The 17,795-nt window shown below is 40.6% G+C and overlaps 1 protein-coding gene across 6 annotated transcripts in view; it reads left to right on the forward strand.

Moving 5' to 3' along the window:
• The window catches only part of LOC146380295 (uncharacterized), a 48,938-nt gene extending 31,752 nt beyond the window's left edge, over positions 1 to 17,186 (forward strand). For 2 of the 6 annotated variants that reach the window (XR_014801289.1, XR_014801291.1), the window contains exons 4-6: positions 11,580 to 11,731; positions 14,338 to 14,561; positions 16,332 to 17,186. Coding sequence is in view for 1 of the 6 variants with exons in the window: in XM_084939272.1 (XP_084795398.1) it covers positions 16,332 to 16,424 (93 nt within the window). In the remaining 5 variants the exon portion in view is untranslated. The remainder of the gene's footprint in view (positions 1 to 11,579; positions 11,732 to 14,337; positions 14,562 to 16,331) is intronic. The other 4 variants (XR_014801290.1, XR_014801292.1, XR_014801293.1 and 1 more) reach the window with 2 other exon arrangements.
• Positions 17,187 to 17,795: the final 609 nt, after the last annotated feature.

The following is a 17,795-nucleotide window of genomic DNA, read 5'->3' on the forward strand; positions in this document are numbered from 1 at the left end:
TGTCAGAAATGTATATTTGTGAATGTGGAGATGTTATATTGGTTTCACTGGTAAAAATAAATCATTGAAATGGGTATATATTTGTTTTTTGTTAAGTTGCCTAATAATTATGCACAGTAATAGTCACCTGCACACACAGATATCCCCCTAAAATAGCTAAAACTAAAAACAAACTACAAACTACTTCCAAAAACATTCAGCTTTGATATTAATGAGTTTTTTGGGTTCATTGAGAACATGGTTGTTGTTCAATAATAAAATTATTCCTCAAAAATACAACTTGCCTAATAATTCTGCACTCCCTGTAGTTAAAATGAGTGTGCAAATGAGGGATGAAATGGATATCTACTATTATTCACCAAAGCTTAGGTGTGTGCATGTAATTGACACAAACAAACCTCCAAACTCCCAGACCTCATAGAAACCTCCACAGCACCGCTGAGGTCTTTAAAACCAGGGGGAACTTTGAACTTCTGCAGCTAGCCACGTGAATCATACACGACCAGGCCATATCATGCTTTGATTACTGTGAAATACACAGAGAAATTGAGTTTACAGTCCCTCATTCACTTCGGGAAAAAAGCACCAGTGGGGAAAATCAATTATCAGTACTGAATATAAGATCATTTGACGCACCTGCACATTTTACACTGTTTATTTCCTGGTTTTTTGTTGTTGTTTTTTTTGGGAGCAGAGAATGCAGTGGGTTTGAAGTGGTCATGGCTTCGATAAATGTACCTTACAGAAAAGGCACAGTTATGAAAAGACACGTGATATCTTTGAAGCCACTGTAGCCTCAGTGTATCGATCAAACAAGCTAGATATCATCAGCAAGGTGTAGCCATAGAGTGTATGCATCGCACAGACAGAGATGGGTCGTTGACTCAGTGTTTTGCGTTTTGTCTTTTCTTTACTCTTTTTTGCTTTTGTGAATGATGAGTTTTGTTCCTAGTTTCTGTTTTCAGTGTTTCCTTTTGTTATTTTTGTCTTTATCTTTATTTCAGATTATCCTGCTTTCCCTGTATTTCCCGTGTCCAGTTGTTAAGTCTCTCTCAGTTAGGTGTTCTCATGTTTTGGTTACTTCCTGTTTTATTTTGCCATTCCCTCCCTCTCGTGTGCTTCATGTTCAGGTTTTTGCCTCATTACTTAGATTCTGTTAACCTGTCTTCTTTCACTATTATCTCATGTGTGTATTAAGCCCCTCAGTTTTCCTCAGTTCCTTGTACAGTTCCTTGTGCTCCTTCATTCCGTGAATTCCGTTTTTGTCTCCGACTTTTCACTTCTGGCTCCACCCTAGCTTTGTTTGTATTTTGTCCCTCTATGCTCCAGCAATAAAGCTACCTCTGAGTTTGTTTTTTTTCTCTGGAGTCCTGCATAGTGGCCTGCTGAACAGAGACACAACAATACTACATATGTGGCTATGTAGGTCCCTTTCATTACTACTTGGCATTCACCTGTCACACAAAATGTCCTCACATTATACATGACTGAACATTTAACTAAAAAAATGCATTATAGTAGTCACATTTTTGTGTACCATACTCTTAAGTATCCTCATTTCTGCTGAAAAGCTGCCTTTGACTCAATTTTGAAGCTAGCCTCAAGTGGCCTTTTGAGGAACTGCAATATTTGTCACCTCCACTGCTTCCAGAGGCTTTTTTCCCCACTTCGTCACTTAACCGTGTTTCCCACTGCAGAATTACACTTAACTTTTGTATAAACTTCTTAGCTGCGCTGCAACCCCCCACAATTACTAATCCACTTTTAGGTCTGCAGAAGAGCTTGTCAGATGGTCGAACACCTTCGGAAACCCTTCCCTCCCACAAATTTCTGACATCAGAACTAAGGGGGCACAGAGGTAAGAAAGTTAGCGAAAGGCTTTGAACTTCTTTCTAAAGCTCTTTTATATTCTTGGCACAGCAATTTCTGTTTGTTTGTGCAAATAAGTACAACACCATGAAGGCTTTCAGGAGACTGTCTGAAAGCATGCATCATTATTTCCATACACACAGTATTACAGCTCTCGCCTCTCAGTGCCCAGCTTTAACCTCACCGCCCAGTGTAGCATTCAGAGCTCAGCATATACTCCTTTGCTTGTCAATGCGGTCAGACACATTATACAAACTAATTATTTTTAAACACATCTTTGCCCGTCTGCCCACCGATGTATACGTATGTTTGCCCAAGTTTTGGTATTGCACGGGTATAGTTAAAACTAAAAGTTAAAATTGTTTCCTTAATTTTTTGAGCAGTAATTATGTGATATTTACTGTAAACTATGTCTATTCTCTGTATATTTTTGTGATAATTCAATCTTTTGATCTTTAAACTAATTATTTGTAGCTCGGTTCACCCATTTTTTTGCATAACCAGTCACTGAGGGCTGAAGTGTATCCCAGTTGTCATGGGGCAAGAGGCAGGGTATACCCTGGATAGCTTACCAGTATATCACAGGGCTAAGAGCTGTTATACACTGAGCTGGTCCTGATGTTGCCAAACAAGAAAAGGAAGAAACAAAGATTGTGGGTTCATCCAATTCTCAAGAAAAAGCAGTAGCAGGGAGATTTTGACCACATCCAAGGAGGCTGAAGCAGCATCTAGCTGTGCCTGAGGTTAAATTATTACTTTACTATTTCCATATCATTATATTTTCAGAACCGGTTCACATTGTGAGTAATGAGTGCGCTTGTTACCAAATGCAGCAGTCTGATTGGTCAGATCTGTTTTGTTTTTTGTTGTGTTTTTAATGAATTTATTTATTTCTATATGATCATAACAAAACAAGCAGTACAAGAAAAAAAACACACAAAAGCACAAACCCAACTATATTTCAGACAGAAAGCGTGTAGGCCGAAGCAGCGGCTTATGTGCACTTACCACTCATGCATATTACAAAATTGAACCAACCACGAAGTAACAGAGTAACAGAAAACAATATTTCATAGTAACATTAGTTGGCATGGTGGCCCAGCAGTGCCACAGACCTCAAGTATTAAAGACAGACTCTGCATAAGTCGTTCATTGAGTTCCTCCACTCACATTGTCTCAGTGTGGCTTACATCCAGCAGAGATGTTACATGAGTTAGAGATAACTCCGCTTATTTAGTCTATTACAGGAGAAAATGTAATAAACAGTGTTTTTTTAATCTCTGTAAACTTGGCCTCGATCACAAACCCCTGCTTTTATATTCATGGTGTTATGTGGGGATGAAATGTTCTCAGCCTGAATCCTTCTAAGCGTACAGTTCTCTTACAGTGATAATAGGGAATCACTGTCAGAGGCAGGCCACACTTTTCAACAATGGCCCTGCCAGACCGGCTGCCAATTACCACCAAAACAAGAGCAGAAAAGTAAACATGCAAACACTTTACACATCCGTGCATGTGCACACGCACTCGCTCAAATGTTTTGTTTCCAAATGCTTTTCCTTACCTTTGGTTTCGCTAGTTAAACAAATAAATTGATTCAACCAGCAGACTTAAGGTTGAATGCCACAAAGAAAAAATAAATGATGTAAATCCCGAGCTTGTCATTTCTGAATGTGATATCCTGTGATTCGCAGATTATAGTATTACTGTATTTTCATTTTCTCACTTTCTAGAAGTCAAAATATAAACAAAAAAATTACATCTGAATTTAAATGTGTGTCTTGTTTGTTCAACAAAAGTAGTATAAGCGTTTTTAAACGGTTGTCAACATAACTGCATTTGAAAAGCTGTCTGAGCGTGTTATAAAAAATATAGACAGTGAGCCAGTGTGGTGTTAGTCTTCCTAGGTCGAGCATTTTGGTGCATTTTGACGATAATGTTGTGGTTGGTGGAGCAGCTCAAGCTCACATCCATGGAGACAATGCGCACTCGTCTCTCCCATGGTTAATTGCTGTTCATGTTTCTCCAAGTGAGGCAACCCTTCCCTATATCAGCCCTCAGCCAATTTACATCTTATTATGTCTATCTGTGCTGAGACGCAGTCTCTCAAATAGAGAGAAAATTACTCTCCATTTCTGGGGGAAATAGTGACTCGTCCTAGTCTGCCCAACACTGATGCGTTCTGTCACCATGTCAGGTGCCTCTGAAGATATTACATGAATTCTGGCCAGCAGTGTGGTCATTGTTCCATATTCTCGCTCCATTATTAAAACCCTAATGCCATTATCAAGAGCACACATAAACTGGTGCTTTTCAAAATAACTGGATGATGTGAATTTGGCTCTTACTTTTAAAAACTGGCATAGGGCACAGCTGTGTTGATGTCATAGTTCATGTTAAATCACTCTTTTTGAGTCATGCGAGTGTTAGGTGAATAATGCAAAGAATTTATGTGAATTTTAAGCTACAGTTGTTGGTTTTTATTCCTCTTTAATTGTATGATCTTAACTCTGAGATATATTTCCTGTCTTCTTCTTTTATAATTTACTCATGCTTTACTGTCAGCATTGAAGTCTGAAACACTGTGAACTGTATTACAGTACAAAAGTCACAGACAGGTTAACCTTCTATGGTCATTTTGTTGTACTTTCTGAAACAAGCTATTTTAGCTCGTTTCCCTTTAAGGCTGTGGAGGCTATTTGAATACAGTGAATTCATGATCGTGTTCGGGAAAGCAGTTTGAGATGATTTGAGGTTTGTGACTCAAAAAATGGTGTGTTATCCAGCTGGAAGCAGCCATCGGAGTATGAGTACACTGTGATCATAAAGGGATGGACATCACTTACTAAAAATACTCTAGTAGGCTGTGGCATTTAAACAATGCTCAGGTAATAATAAGAGGCTCAAAGTGTGCCAAGAGAATATCCCAAACAGCATCACACCACCAGCAGCCTGAATCACGGATATAAGGCAGGATGGATCCGTGCTTTCAAGCCAAATTCTGACCCAAACATTTGAATGTTTCAGCAGAAATAAAGACTCATCAGACCAGACCGGTGCTGTCTTTTGCTGTTGTAGCCCAACTACAGCTGCATAGTTCAGTATATTGTGCATTCGGTGATCCTCTACTGCGTGCCTCGGTTGTAACGAAGGGGTTATTTGATGTTGCTTTCCTAGCAGATTAAAGCAGTCTGGCCATTCTCCTCTGACCTTTGACACCAGCAATGATTTATTATTAAGTATTTTCACTGAGAGAATTGTCACTGGATATTTTCTGTTTGTCAAATCATTTATAATAAACTATAGAGATGCTGTCTGGGAAAATCCCAGTAGATCAGCAGTTTCTGAAATAATCAGACCAGGCACTATCCCACATTCAAAGCACCATCCTTCTCCTTTCTGATGCTCAGTTTGAACTTCAGCACATCAATTTGACCATGTCTACATGCCTAGACGGACTGAGTAGCTGTTACGTGATTGGCCTATTAAAATATTGTTCAAACTAGCAGTTGAACAGGTGTATCTGAAGAATCAGGCAGTGAGTGTATAACAGTATAACAACAAACCATTGCCAAATGGTGGCAATATCTACAATAACAATATGTACATCTTTGATAAATACTAAAAAAAACCAACCTCCAGATAGACACCATAAAAAACAGTAAAAGTGTTGAATTTCTTTCAGTTTTTTTGTAAGAGCATGATCAATTCATGAAAACACAACTTCCAGGATAAGGATAAGGATGGAAAAATCCAGCAGACAAATGTACAGATGAATAATTTCAACTGTTATCTCTTATTCATCTTAAATAATTTGTGTGGGTCTCAATGCTCCATCCTTAAAAAAAATCACTTGTGTCCGCTCTTTGTTTTACATTCATATGTTCATATTTTAACCCAAACTAGTTGTAATTCCGATTTCTGTGGGAATATTATTTGCGTGAAAAATGTTGTAGCTTTATTGACTTTATAAGCACACATTAGCTTGCATGCATTCACTCTGCCTGTCTCTCATCTACATGTTCACACGCACAAGGGTGGCGAGATGGGATCCTCTGATTCAGCAAATCAAAGGCCTATCCTCCTGTCCATATTATCGATGCTGCTGGAGGGCCGTGGAGGATGCCGGGGCACAAGGCAGGGTGGGGGTGGGAAGAGCTGGCGGATCTGTAGGGGGGGCAGGGCAGGCAAGCAGGGCTGGAGCTGCAGATTATTCTGGAAATTGCCAGCTGCAGTGTCTGCAATCAGGATCAAACCGGTTCCGGGTGGGGGAGGAGAAAGTCACTGTCGATTTTTGTCAAGCCAGCCTGTGCCTGTGTGTCTCCCGGCTGAGTGGGATGACATTCGTGAGGACGATGGTGGAAATGTCCCACCACCTCATCCTCTCCTTAATAATTCATCCGCCTTCCCAGGCTCCCCGGCTGTGGCCGTGCTGCCTGCCTTTTAATGGAGCCAGTGATTACCAACACTGACATCTTAAGATTCAAATAATACACAGACACCAGGCCGGAGCAAAATCAATAGCACATAGAGGGAGCGTAAAGCACATCCAGCAACCATCTTGCCTACTACAGACTATACAAAGCTTGTACATGCACTAACACAGCCAGCATTCCTTACTCTGCATGCTGCCTCCCCCTCACTGTTCCCAATACTGTTCCTGATACTATAGGGCCTTCTTTTCCTATTTCCCTCCCTCTTCCTCATCTTCTCCTCCTCCCTGCATTGCCTATCCTCCCTCTTTCATATTCCTCTCCTTGTTTCTTCCTCTTCTCCTGCTCTGCCTCTTCCGCTCTCTGAGGATTGCAGGGCTCCTGAGGCGAGCAGCAGCAGAGCCTTGGGACAGACCCTGATTAAAACTGCCTGTTAATGACAAAGTCCCCAAATGCTGCAGCTCTCGCTCTAATCCTAATCTCTGTGTATCCGCAGGAGCATATATTTCCTCCCTCGCTTTAGCCCTCTGACACCAAACAGAAGCACAGAAGCAGGCAGCCATTTTGGAACAGCTGTATGGAGCTTCGTGTAATGGAGGAGGTGTTCACAGGAAGCCAGCGGGAACAAAAACCGTTGCACCAAATCTGCATCCAGTTGATTGTGATGATGTTAGGTTCTCCTCATCCCTCCAGATCTGTGCATCCAAAATCATTGCTACATATGGGATAACTACAGGTGCATGCCAGTGCAAGGTGCCTGAAGCCAGCGTAGTCTCGTCACTGAAAGCTCAATTTTAAGAGGCTTTAGTACTTAAACACAAGCTGTTCTGTCATTATTCGACTTTAAATAATCGACTGGGTAACCTTGAGTGCACAGGAGAAGCAACCCATTCACCTGAAAACAGACTGATGTGCTAATAATACACAGGGAAGGTGAGCAGTTTATTTTAGCATGGGGAGGGAGGTTGGGGTCCGCGTGTCTCCAGTGATGCAGGGTTGATTTCTTTCGGCAGGCCCGCTAATGCCCCGAGGCAAGCGGGTGAAGGGCCGTAGAGGAGAGGGGAAGAGAAAGAATCTGGCCTGGAGAGACTTTGCTACACGAGTGCACTGGAGCCATTAAAATCTAACAAGAGATGAGTGTAACGGTATATATTTAGCAGCGGTGAAAGCCTGCTACACCTCTGTGTCGCTCTGCACTGGTTGTTCATATCTTTTGGTCACTGCAGGAGCTCAAATCAAAGCAGAAAAACTGTGAAGGATGAGAAAGAATGAAGGAGCAAACTGAGGTGTTTATCATTTGCTGTTGTTGCTGCTGGTGTGTAAAAGAAGCACGCCCTATCTGAGCAGCAACCACATTCGGTGCGATAAGAAACAATGGAGTCTTAAAATGAACAGGGGGGCTGGTTCAGTGCTTAGAATTATGGAAAGGATTTTGGGTGTGGGAAAAAGAAGAGAGCGTATAATGAATTTTCAGCAAATCGCAGAAAAGCATATGAAGAAATCTCTATGAAGACTTCTCTCTGTATCCCTCTGTCTTTTTCACTCTTTAATTTTTTCTCCCCCGTCTCTCTTTTTTTTTTAAATCTACATCTCGTGGTCTTCTACTTTTGTGGATTTCACGATTTTATATATATATCTTATATTCTCATCTGTCCACTGTGCCAATCTTTGATTCTGCAAACTGAAACATTATCATTGCAGTGCAGCATTATTTATTCGAGCCTCTTTATTCAGTTTTTTTTCCTTCTCAGTATGTGTAAAATGTCACATCGTGAGACTGCTTTCATTCCTACTTGCATCGCTGGCCTTAATTGAGCGACTTTCCAGAACAACTAGAGAAATTGCACATTTTGTTTTGTCTCTGAGCTGATATTATGAGACCTAAAAAATATTTGGAGTGTAATAAGTTAGGAGCATTTTTCTAAAGGAGTAATTTGATATTTTGGGAAATATAAATATTCAGTTTGATTCCAAGAGTTGGAGATGGAAGACTGATACAGCTGCTTCTGTATAAAAGTCTGTATAAAAGATATATAATGAATGGTTTATGCATTTACTTTTAGTTTTTTAGCAAGTGTTAGCCATTTTTTGATGAGCCATCAGCTAGTACTAGCTATCTTGGTTAGCAAGATGACTACCACCAAATACCTGCTAATTAGTGGTCAGTCATAAAAAAAATACGAAGTCTTACCACATAAGACTTCTTACATGATTTGTCAGTACCATTAATCCCACAGAAAGCTTTGTTATTTGTCAGATAATTAAATTTAAAAAGCTCAAAAAGGTAGCAGCAAAACAGTCAAGGCATCCAGTTCGGTGGCTCAAATTAGCCCAGGTAGCATCCAGCGCTTAACTAGTTGTACACTTGTCATTTAGAGTAGCCAGACCAGTGAAAATGCATCATTTTATGGTTTAATATAATTTAAATAGTGAGATATTTTTAAAAAAAAAACACTTACTATAGTTAACAGAACCTTTTGTAAGCAGTAAAATGTGACACTTTACTCACTTTTAGAGCCAGTCTCCAGTGACTGCCAGAGAAACTGCAGTATGCACGCACATTAGCACTTTGAATCTTCTGTACAGGCTTAGGTTTTTTAGCCCTGAGGAGGTCCCCTTACTAACTAACCATCAGTTGTGGTGACAGATCGAGTCAGCCTAGAGCTGCACAAATATAACTCTAACTTTTGGTATTAAAATGATTTCATGTATTTCAAAATACATGGGCCAAGTAAACTAAAATTGCCTTGTCGTCAGACTGTATTTACTTTGTTTTTCCTCTCTTTCAACACAACAAATATTTTTTTCTATTACTGACCTTTTATTAGCATTTAGTTGGAAAAGAAATCACCCCAGTCATACTTTCTAGCAGAATAGAGACGTCCGTTATACACGCAGGCATTTTCGTTCTGTCCACTGATGAATAGGAGATGGTTCTTGTAATTACAGGGTCCTTTGCAGAGTCTGATTGCAGCGCAACAACGGGCAGAGAGAGCAAAGTTCAAGCTTCCTGATATTTCCCAGAGAAATAAATATAATCAAGAGGTGTTCTCGGGCTCCCGTGGATCACAAAGTTGAGTCCCCTTTGTGTGGACACCTTGGCACCGGAGAACCAAGCAAATGATTTAGTGCGCTGCAAAGGTTCTGAGATGTTAGAAAGGTGGGGAAAATTATAGAGAAATTATAGCGCTTCTTTAATCTATCCATCAGCAGCCGCCATGTGAAAAAGGGCTTGAAGAATTTTGCAGATTGCTTTGGAGCTAAAAAGCGTGGATTTTTTCTTTCTCTGGCTTCCCTCTGAAACAGCTAGGTGGAGTTCCTATGCCCTGAGCACAACCTCTCGATAAAAAGAGACTTTTTACTCCAACCGCTACAATATTCTTTCAGCTTAAACAAATTCAGTGGCTGTTCTTGCAAATTTCGCCTTCTTATCACTGAAATGACTCATTTGTGAGCACCGTGCCATAGAGATCAAAGAGTTTGCTGCATAGTGAAATCTCCATTTTGTAGCAATGCACAAGTAGATCTCACATCACCCTCTTAACATCAATGGTAGAAACATCAAATATTGAACTTAATAATTTGATGTTTAAATTGCATGAACTCCCAGACAAAGACAAAAGACAAGTCCTCATGCTACTCTTCACATATGTAATTCGAATCGATGGTTGCAATCCTCTAACTCTCAAACCGCAATCAAGGCTGAGGGTCTTGAAATATTTTCAGCTCAAACCTGTCCTTTTGAATATGAATACTACACAAGGTAGCATGCATTATGATAATAGCCTTCAATTACCCAAGATATCTGCATATCTATCTCCTCTACTTCTTGTAATGCAGTGAAGAGGAGCATTACACTTCTGAGGACACTATACGTGAGAGCCGCGTGAACATTGGATCATCACTTCTCTCCCGCCTCTCGTAGTTGCGCGCTTAGCATCAGCATTCACTCCTCATTTCAATCGATATCAATTAATTATCACGGGCACTCCGAAATGATAAATGCTTTTTATCTATCAGTTCACAAATCAGTGCCTTCTCTGTTACCGTGCTAATATTTCCTCCATCGTCTAGTCGCAGTGGACAATTTAAATTGAAGATGCATGATGAAGGAGAATCAATATTAGTGGTGGTCAGAGTAAAGGGGAGTGTGATGTCTGTGACAAAGATTTTTTTTAAAAGGTTATACCATCAACAACTCAAATTTTATTACAGTCGATCACAAACAAAGTGACCAGCATTGATTGCAACACGCCGAGCCCTTCGCGTCTTCTGTGCAGCCATAAATCACAGCTACTGTAGATCTTGGACTTTGTTGAGGACAGGATGTTAATTCAGAGGTTAATCTGTACACACTGACCGTGTTTTCATGGTTGTAGATCATGTCTCATATTGAGCACGCACTGTCCTCTGTGACCGTGTGGCCGAGAACCCAGTGACCTTCTCTGGATGGTGTCTGACCCCTGAGGGCAGGGTGTACAGGGTGAATATGACAGGCAACGCCTCTCCTTGATGCTGTACCGTCGACCTTTGACATTTGTTTGAAAGCTCAGCTTTTGGAGTAGAAACATAAATCTTTAAAGGAGATGCTAACAGTCACTCTAACATCCAGTGTAAGCTTGGCTTTGCTTTGAAGGGAAACGTTATTTGAATGCAAACACAACTGGCTTGATGGCAAACTGGAAGAAAGAAAATGTCACCCACTTTAGTAGCAGTGTAAAAAAAATAACATTCAGATTCTTTGTTGTTAATTATAAGCAACATGTAATTAAGTGTCAAAAACTGAAGGTGCTTAATGATTAATCATGATTTTTGATTATTATCTATATATCTATATATGAATATGCAGCTGTCTGGTTGTTATCCTGTAGGTAAGTAAGGTTTGAGCAGGTTTACATGTAAGCAAACACTAGTGTTGTGTGACTATAGAAATTTTGGTATCGATCCAGTACCGAGTAACTAGAGGCCCAGCAACACCGATACTAATACAAATACTTTTGTCCTATAAAGGCAGCTTATGTAGGGGTGTGCGGTGTGTCGTGATTCATGAGATGAACCATCATCAATTTCCAAATTCTTAACACATTTTAATGATGATCGGTTCAGCTATCAATACGATACCAGTACTGTACCAGCACTTGTATCATGATGTTGATATTTGGATCACTATTTGGATTTTAAAAAAATTTTAAATCCTGCATTTATGCAATGTTGAAACTAAAGCATTCATTATTTTCTGGTGTTTTATTGTATTTTCCATTGCTCATAATTTTACAGGAAGCCTTGAATCAGATGTCCTGTAGCCCCACCAGAAGCCCTGACAATTTATCCTGAGAGACGAAGTCTGTAGACGAGCCGGTTGGTTCCCACTTTGCTGCCGCTTAAGCTCCACTTTATTCCAATTCTCATTATTCACCATGTTTTATTAGGTAGGTGGTGGTAATTTTACCTCCTTTATATAGACTTTAGGTTTAGTCCCATGGTTGCCAAACCAGAAACTGAGCCTCTCCAAATGGCCACGAGATAAATCTGAGGGGTCGTGAGATGATTAATGGTGTTGGTAACAAGAAACAATAGTTAGCTGCAACATGTAGCTACTTGTTTGTGTGTAACGATTTGGGGACACGGCTGTTTCTCCAAAATGTTTAATCTTTTTGTGTTTTCAAAAGAAAAATTGGCAAATGAAAGTGAGATATGTTTACCGCTCTGGACCTCTAACCTTTAAATGAAAAGAAAAATATGCTGCTAAGTAGCTAGCAAGCGCTCTGTGATGCAGAAAAATGTGGTACAATAAAAGATGCAATTTTGCTCTCCATAATCATATTATGTATGCAAAATAACTTAAAACTACGTTAAGTAAAGCACAGAATTGAGTTATGTTGCAGTGCTATACACTACAGTGTACATCAGTTTATTTCTATGCATTTAGATACAGCAAATGGAGCAAAAATAATTAAAGTTGTAATTAACTTTGCAATGTCAATAACGACAAAACAAAAACAAGTTGGAAAAAGCGCCTTCACAGTGAGTCTAAACTCACTGACACTGATATATTCTGGTGAGATGTGTTTTGTTCTAAAATTACCGGCCCTACTGTAGAAATCATCAGGGATGGAGAGAGCTCCGTTCCTGTATTCCAATAAATAAATGTCATTATGCCTGAAGGGGTCAAAAGTTTTTATTGTGCTTTTAATGCCAAGAAACCTGCAATGTTGTTTCTGCATTTCCTCCACAGAGCACATTTAGGTCTCCGTGCATATTTACCTGATTTGGATGGAATAGATTGCTCACAATGGTCTAATTACCATAATTATACATGTTACTATGGAAACCCACAAGTCCAGGTCCGATTCACTGTGTTTTACCTCCCAGACAGTTTTAATTGTTGTGATGTGAGATAAGAAATGGCCGCTGGCATTTTCAGAACTACTCCACCATTGGCTTTTAGCAGCTGCCTTAATTTCACTGTGTGTCAGCCGCAGCTGTGTTCAGTGTACTCTGCAACACCCACACACCTGTCGGGGAATGCTCTCTCATTATTCCAGCAGAAGAGGAATATGTAAACTTTGCTTGATGCGGTGTAATTTTGTGATATAACCTTTATTTCAAATCCACTTAATTCAGTTAATAAGTCACTAATCTAATAAAAATATAGTATGTTTACAGTTTTTCCAAATTAAATAAATCAAGTGAAGCTGACTTTTACGCTGTGCTTTATAAATTGTATATAATTTGATGGAAAATCTTAGTCCCCTTTTTAAGTTGTGTTGCCAGTGTTGTCCATAATAAAGTCAGCAAACCTTTACCTGTATATCTTCTGAAATAACTGAAATAATTAAACTATAATAGAATGAACTCTGTTTCCAATTACTGCCGTTTTTATTGAAAAAGGGAAAAGTCATTTAGGCAGTCTAATTGAAAATATATCTCACATTCCGCATTAAAATTCCTCACGTTCCTCAACTTCCTGCAGAAGTTGTCACACCCTCTGTGGCTCCCGGGCCTTTGCAGGACTTTCTGTGGAGTGTCCTCTGATTGTTTTTGCCCCGCAGAGGACGCAACTCAGATCTAAGACAACGGATCCCAATCAGTCATGGTAGCTGGCGTTCGGGCCGCGACACATCCCTCACTATTTCAGAGGTATTGATCGTTTAATTACACAATATGGGTCAGATTTCCCATGATAGATGACACTGTAAAGGAAAAAAAAGACAAATTCGGTAACCGTAAAGGCAGAAAAGAAAAAAAAATTGCAAAAAGAAAGACAACTGAAGAAAGTTGGGGCGTTATTGTACAGTATATATAAGAAATAGTATTAAATATAATGCTGCATTAAATCAGTATTAATAATTTAAATTTTCCGGGGGATTTTAAAGGTAAATGATTGTGGCACGATTATACACAGGACAAAAATGAAAGTACTGGTGACAACCTTTACTGAAGTTCTTGATTAAAGTGTACTTCTGAGGTACTTCTGCCTTAGCTATAGCTTCTCCTCTTTCATACAATTTCAGCAATGAATAATATACCGATAAAGTACAAAATTATCAGGCAGCTGCATCTATTTGTATTGTGTATTTGTATTTTTTTAATAACTTAAATTTGGATAACCAGTTCTTGAAGTTCACTTGTACACTTGCCCACAAATACAGCATGCAGCAACAGCCGTGCTGTAATTCTTAAAGTAATAGTTTCCTCAAATGAACATTGATGTAACTGACTGTAACTGAGTGTAATATTGCAACTTGTGGAAAGCTTGCTGTGTAAACTCCTCCCTGGCTTTTTTTTCTGTGTATGTGTGTGTCTGTGTTTATGGTGGAATCACTGTAGCCTTATCAGAGCAAATCCCTCGTTGGTGGGACGGCTCGTGAAAAGCTTTCAGGTGACATAAATTTGCGGCTACTCGTCACAGTGCGCTACCTGTGAAGTAAAAGTGACGGCGTATGGAGGGAAGGGTGAAATCTTAGCCCTGTTATTTATGTGCTCTGTCTCTCTGTCTCCCTCAGCTGTGCTATTTTCTGCTCTCCCTCTGCAGCACGGCCCTCGCTCAGGCTCTCAGCTCTAATTCTGCAGCACTCGCTGACGTCCTTCATTTGACCTTGCCGCACCACGGTGCCCTCTGACGCCACGTTGTTATAGCTTCAGCTCGACAATGCGTCATTACAGGCACACACAAACACACACTGCCATCCTGCTAATCAATAGTGCATTGGGCTCCAGGTCAACAGAGGGAATTAACTGAGCATGCCCGATCACATGGTAAGAAACATTGTCTCTGCATTATAATGACTGCATGCATGCAAAGTGGCGTGCGTCCCTGTTCCCTGTGTGTATGTACTTTCAGTAATGAGTGCAGTGCAAAGGCTAAAAGCGATATTTTACCGATGACCTGCTGTTCACTTCACAGCGTTGTGTTTCTCTATGTGGGCTGTTTGAGCCTGTGAATGGTGATGGCGCTATGGAGGCTCCTAAACCTCTTCTATAGAGGTTACACTTGTATCATCTCATCCTCCGCCTGCACCTCGCTGTGCCTTGCTGTTGAACAGGAGTAGGTAACACACGTGTGTATGTTTCAGCCTATCTTGACTCCAGGAACAGAAGCCTTTTTCTGTGCAGCAGCATTGCATTATCGTTCTCTCAAGTCTTTCTGATTAACTGCTACGTATCGAGAACGTGCCTCTGTGGTCCAATTAAAACACACATAATCATCAAGTGATTTGTTGCCAGTGTAAATTTTGTACTTTGAGCTGCAGTAATGTGTTTTTAGGCTCGTTTAACTACAGAAAGCCACCGTACTTCACGTGCAGCATGTTATGTGGAGCATTCAAAATGCCTGTTTTTAATATAGGAGAACATGAGTACATTTCAACAGTATTCATTCTGGACCTGCATCTGTATAAAAGGCTGACCAGTGAGATAGAAAAGAGTGCATGGCATTCTGCTCTATCTCTACCGCTCCATTCCACTCATCTGTCCCCAGGGCCAGAGTCAGAGCGGCGGGATCAAAAGTAAAATCAGAGCGGAGAGCTGTATCCAATCATGTCAGTCGGAGAGGTCTCTCCTTCTACTGTAGTCTGGCAACGTCCAGGGCTGAGGGCACTGATCTCTATCAACGAGGATAAATTCAGTCAAGCCGCTAAAATGTGTGGCGGCGGACCTCAAGTGATTTAAATCATTAAAATGAGGCCAGCTGCATCATGCAGTCAATGCACGCGGTGGGGGCATCCAGCAGCCTGGTACAGAGAGAAGAGTGCCATCATCTGGCCCCCGCTGATACATCCATCCTGCTGCAGATCACATGTGTGTGCAGAGATGCAGCAGCTGATCGGTGCAAGCTGCAGTGAAGGTATTTGTGTGTGCGCAGTCATGAAATAATAGGTGTTTGGTCCGGTATGATATTGCTGTCAAACTCCTGGAACCCTTAGGCCCATCCTAAAATTACGATTTGAGTCAAAGTATCCAGCGTCCACACACATTCAGAGCATGCCTCCATCGTCAAAGTGTTTCTTTCACGTGAGGCCCATTCTGTGTGATCTGTGTTATGGCACAATTATCAGGGCCGATCGAGCGAGGATTCTCTGTTTTCAGGAGAAAATGTGCAAAAGCCTGACAGCATTTTAAGAAGAAGCCAGCAGCTTTTAAGTACAGACAGACAACAATCACACATCAACTGTTCCATTTCGCAAATAACAGAGCAGCCTCCTGCAACCATTATATGGGCCTGAGAGGGAGAGTGTGTGTGTGTGTGTGTCTTGTATAATTGTAGGGTTGCAGATGTATGTTTGTATTCAGTCTGCTCATTGTAAAACGGTTGTGAGGTGTTGATTCACCTGTAAGTCTGTGATTGAAAAAGAAAATCGCTGCAAGCCTCTCAGACTCGCACTCGGGACAAAATTGCTTTTTAGAGTGAAATTAAAAGAGTTTTATTAGTGCTCAACTCAGCTTTCGAGGTTATCTTTGACAAGGGTCTATGTTCTACAACTTATTCAAGTTTCATTTATTTATTTATTTTTTTGCCTTTATTGATAGGAAGGTGCTGAGACCGGGAAGACAGTGGAGCCCCTTCAGCCCCTGCAGATGCCTTCAGCATACGAGTCGCCTGCTCAACCATGTGAGCTATAGCAACGCCCTGGATTCAAACTTTATCAGGTGTAAAATGATTTAAGCAGTCTCCTTGTTATGCGTACTTGCATCTCGTCTTTGTCATTCGCTCTCGCACACGCCGCCAAAAGATAAACATAAGCACGGCGCTGCGTGTCCAATTCAGAAAAGCCTTTGAAAAATAGACTCCGTGAAATCTCTGCTCAACTTGATGCTCCTGCAAACCACGAGAACGAAACAAACAGGTGGCGTTATCGGCGACATACCCGACAGCTAAAGCACACACGGGACCATCTAAGTCAATCAGCAATCACGTCTGTCCTGACCATAAACACACCTATTATACACGGCAGGCGGTGTCAGTGTAAACAATGCAGAACAATACACTCTGCATTTCGAGCTGCACCGACTCCTCTGATTGGCTGGATCGATCGTCGGAGGCATTTGATGTTATAGGAGGAGAGGCGAGGCATATTGATTGGAGGATAATCAGAGTCAAGCTGGCTTGGTCCTCTTCAATAATTCAAAGGAAGGATTTGGGTGAGATTCCCTTAGATCGGAGGTGTGATGTACATTTCATAGCCTGAGAGTTTGGTAGCAGCACAGGAACAGGGAGATGTGTGTGTGTGTAAGACTGAGTGTAAGTGAAATGGGGGGGGGGGGGTGCAGGGAAGGGGGATGGCAGTCACGTGTGCCCAAACATGAGATACCTTTTGAACCAGTTGTAAGCAACAGCAATGTTGTTGTAATTGTGTTCTACAAAAATTAAAACTACTATTAATATTTTGCACGTGATGTGCATGTGTGTCATTTGTGCGTTTGAGTTCATGATTAAATTCATGCATTTCCTTTTTTGGAGGCTTTTCTCACAATGTTCTTGAGGCAGAATGTATAGCAAACTGTGTTTACCTCACCCAGAGGACCTTACACTGCAATCCAACCATTGATTTTCCTCTAACACCTTCAGCTCTGTATGTGTGACTAAGCCAGTTTTACCAGCCATGACATTTCTGTGAAAAATAGAACAAGCATAAACATTTTATCATATTTTTCTTCTTTCCTGTCTTCACTGAACGCAATAAAATCTGGATCAACATACTGCCGTCGGAACCTTAATCAGATTATCGTTAAACTTGCATCAGTTCACCTCAGATCAGCAGCATGTCAAATCAAATAAACTTCATCTGATTGCCTGTGTGTGGAATTTTAGACTTTAGTTAATATAGTGCTTTAACATTTAAATTTAGAAGAAAAAAAAACAGATTACCTGCTTTAAAAATATTGTTTTTAGACCTGCTAAACTGGGGGGGGGAATGGTTTCTAAATAATTTAAATACCTTCAAATCACACAAGCTCAAAAACGCGCACAGAGTATTTCGTAGAACCACCACA

Source organism: Perissodus microlepis, chromosome 9 (genome assembly GCF_051167445.1).
Source record: "Perissodus microlepis isolate ML-2025 ecotype Zambia chromosome 9, ASM5116744v1, whole genome shotgun sequence".
Taxonomy (NCBI): Eukaryota; Metazoa; Chordata; class Actinopteri; order Cichliformes; family Cichlidae; genus Perissodus; species Perissodus microlepis.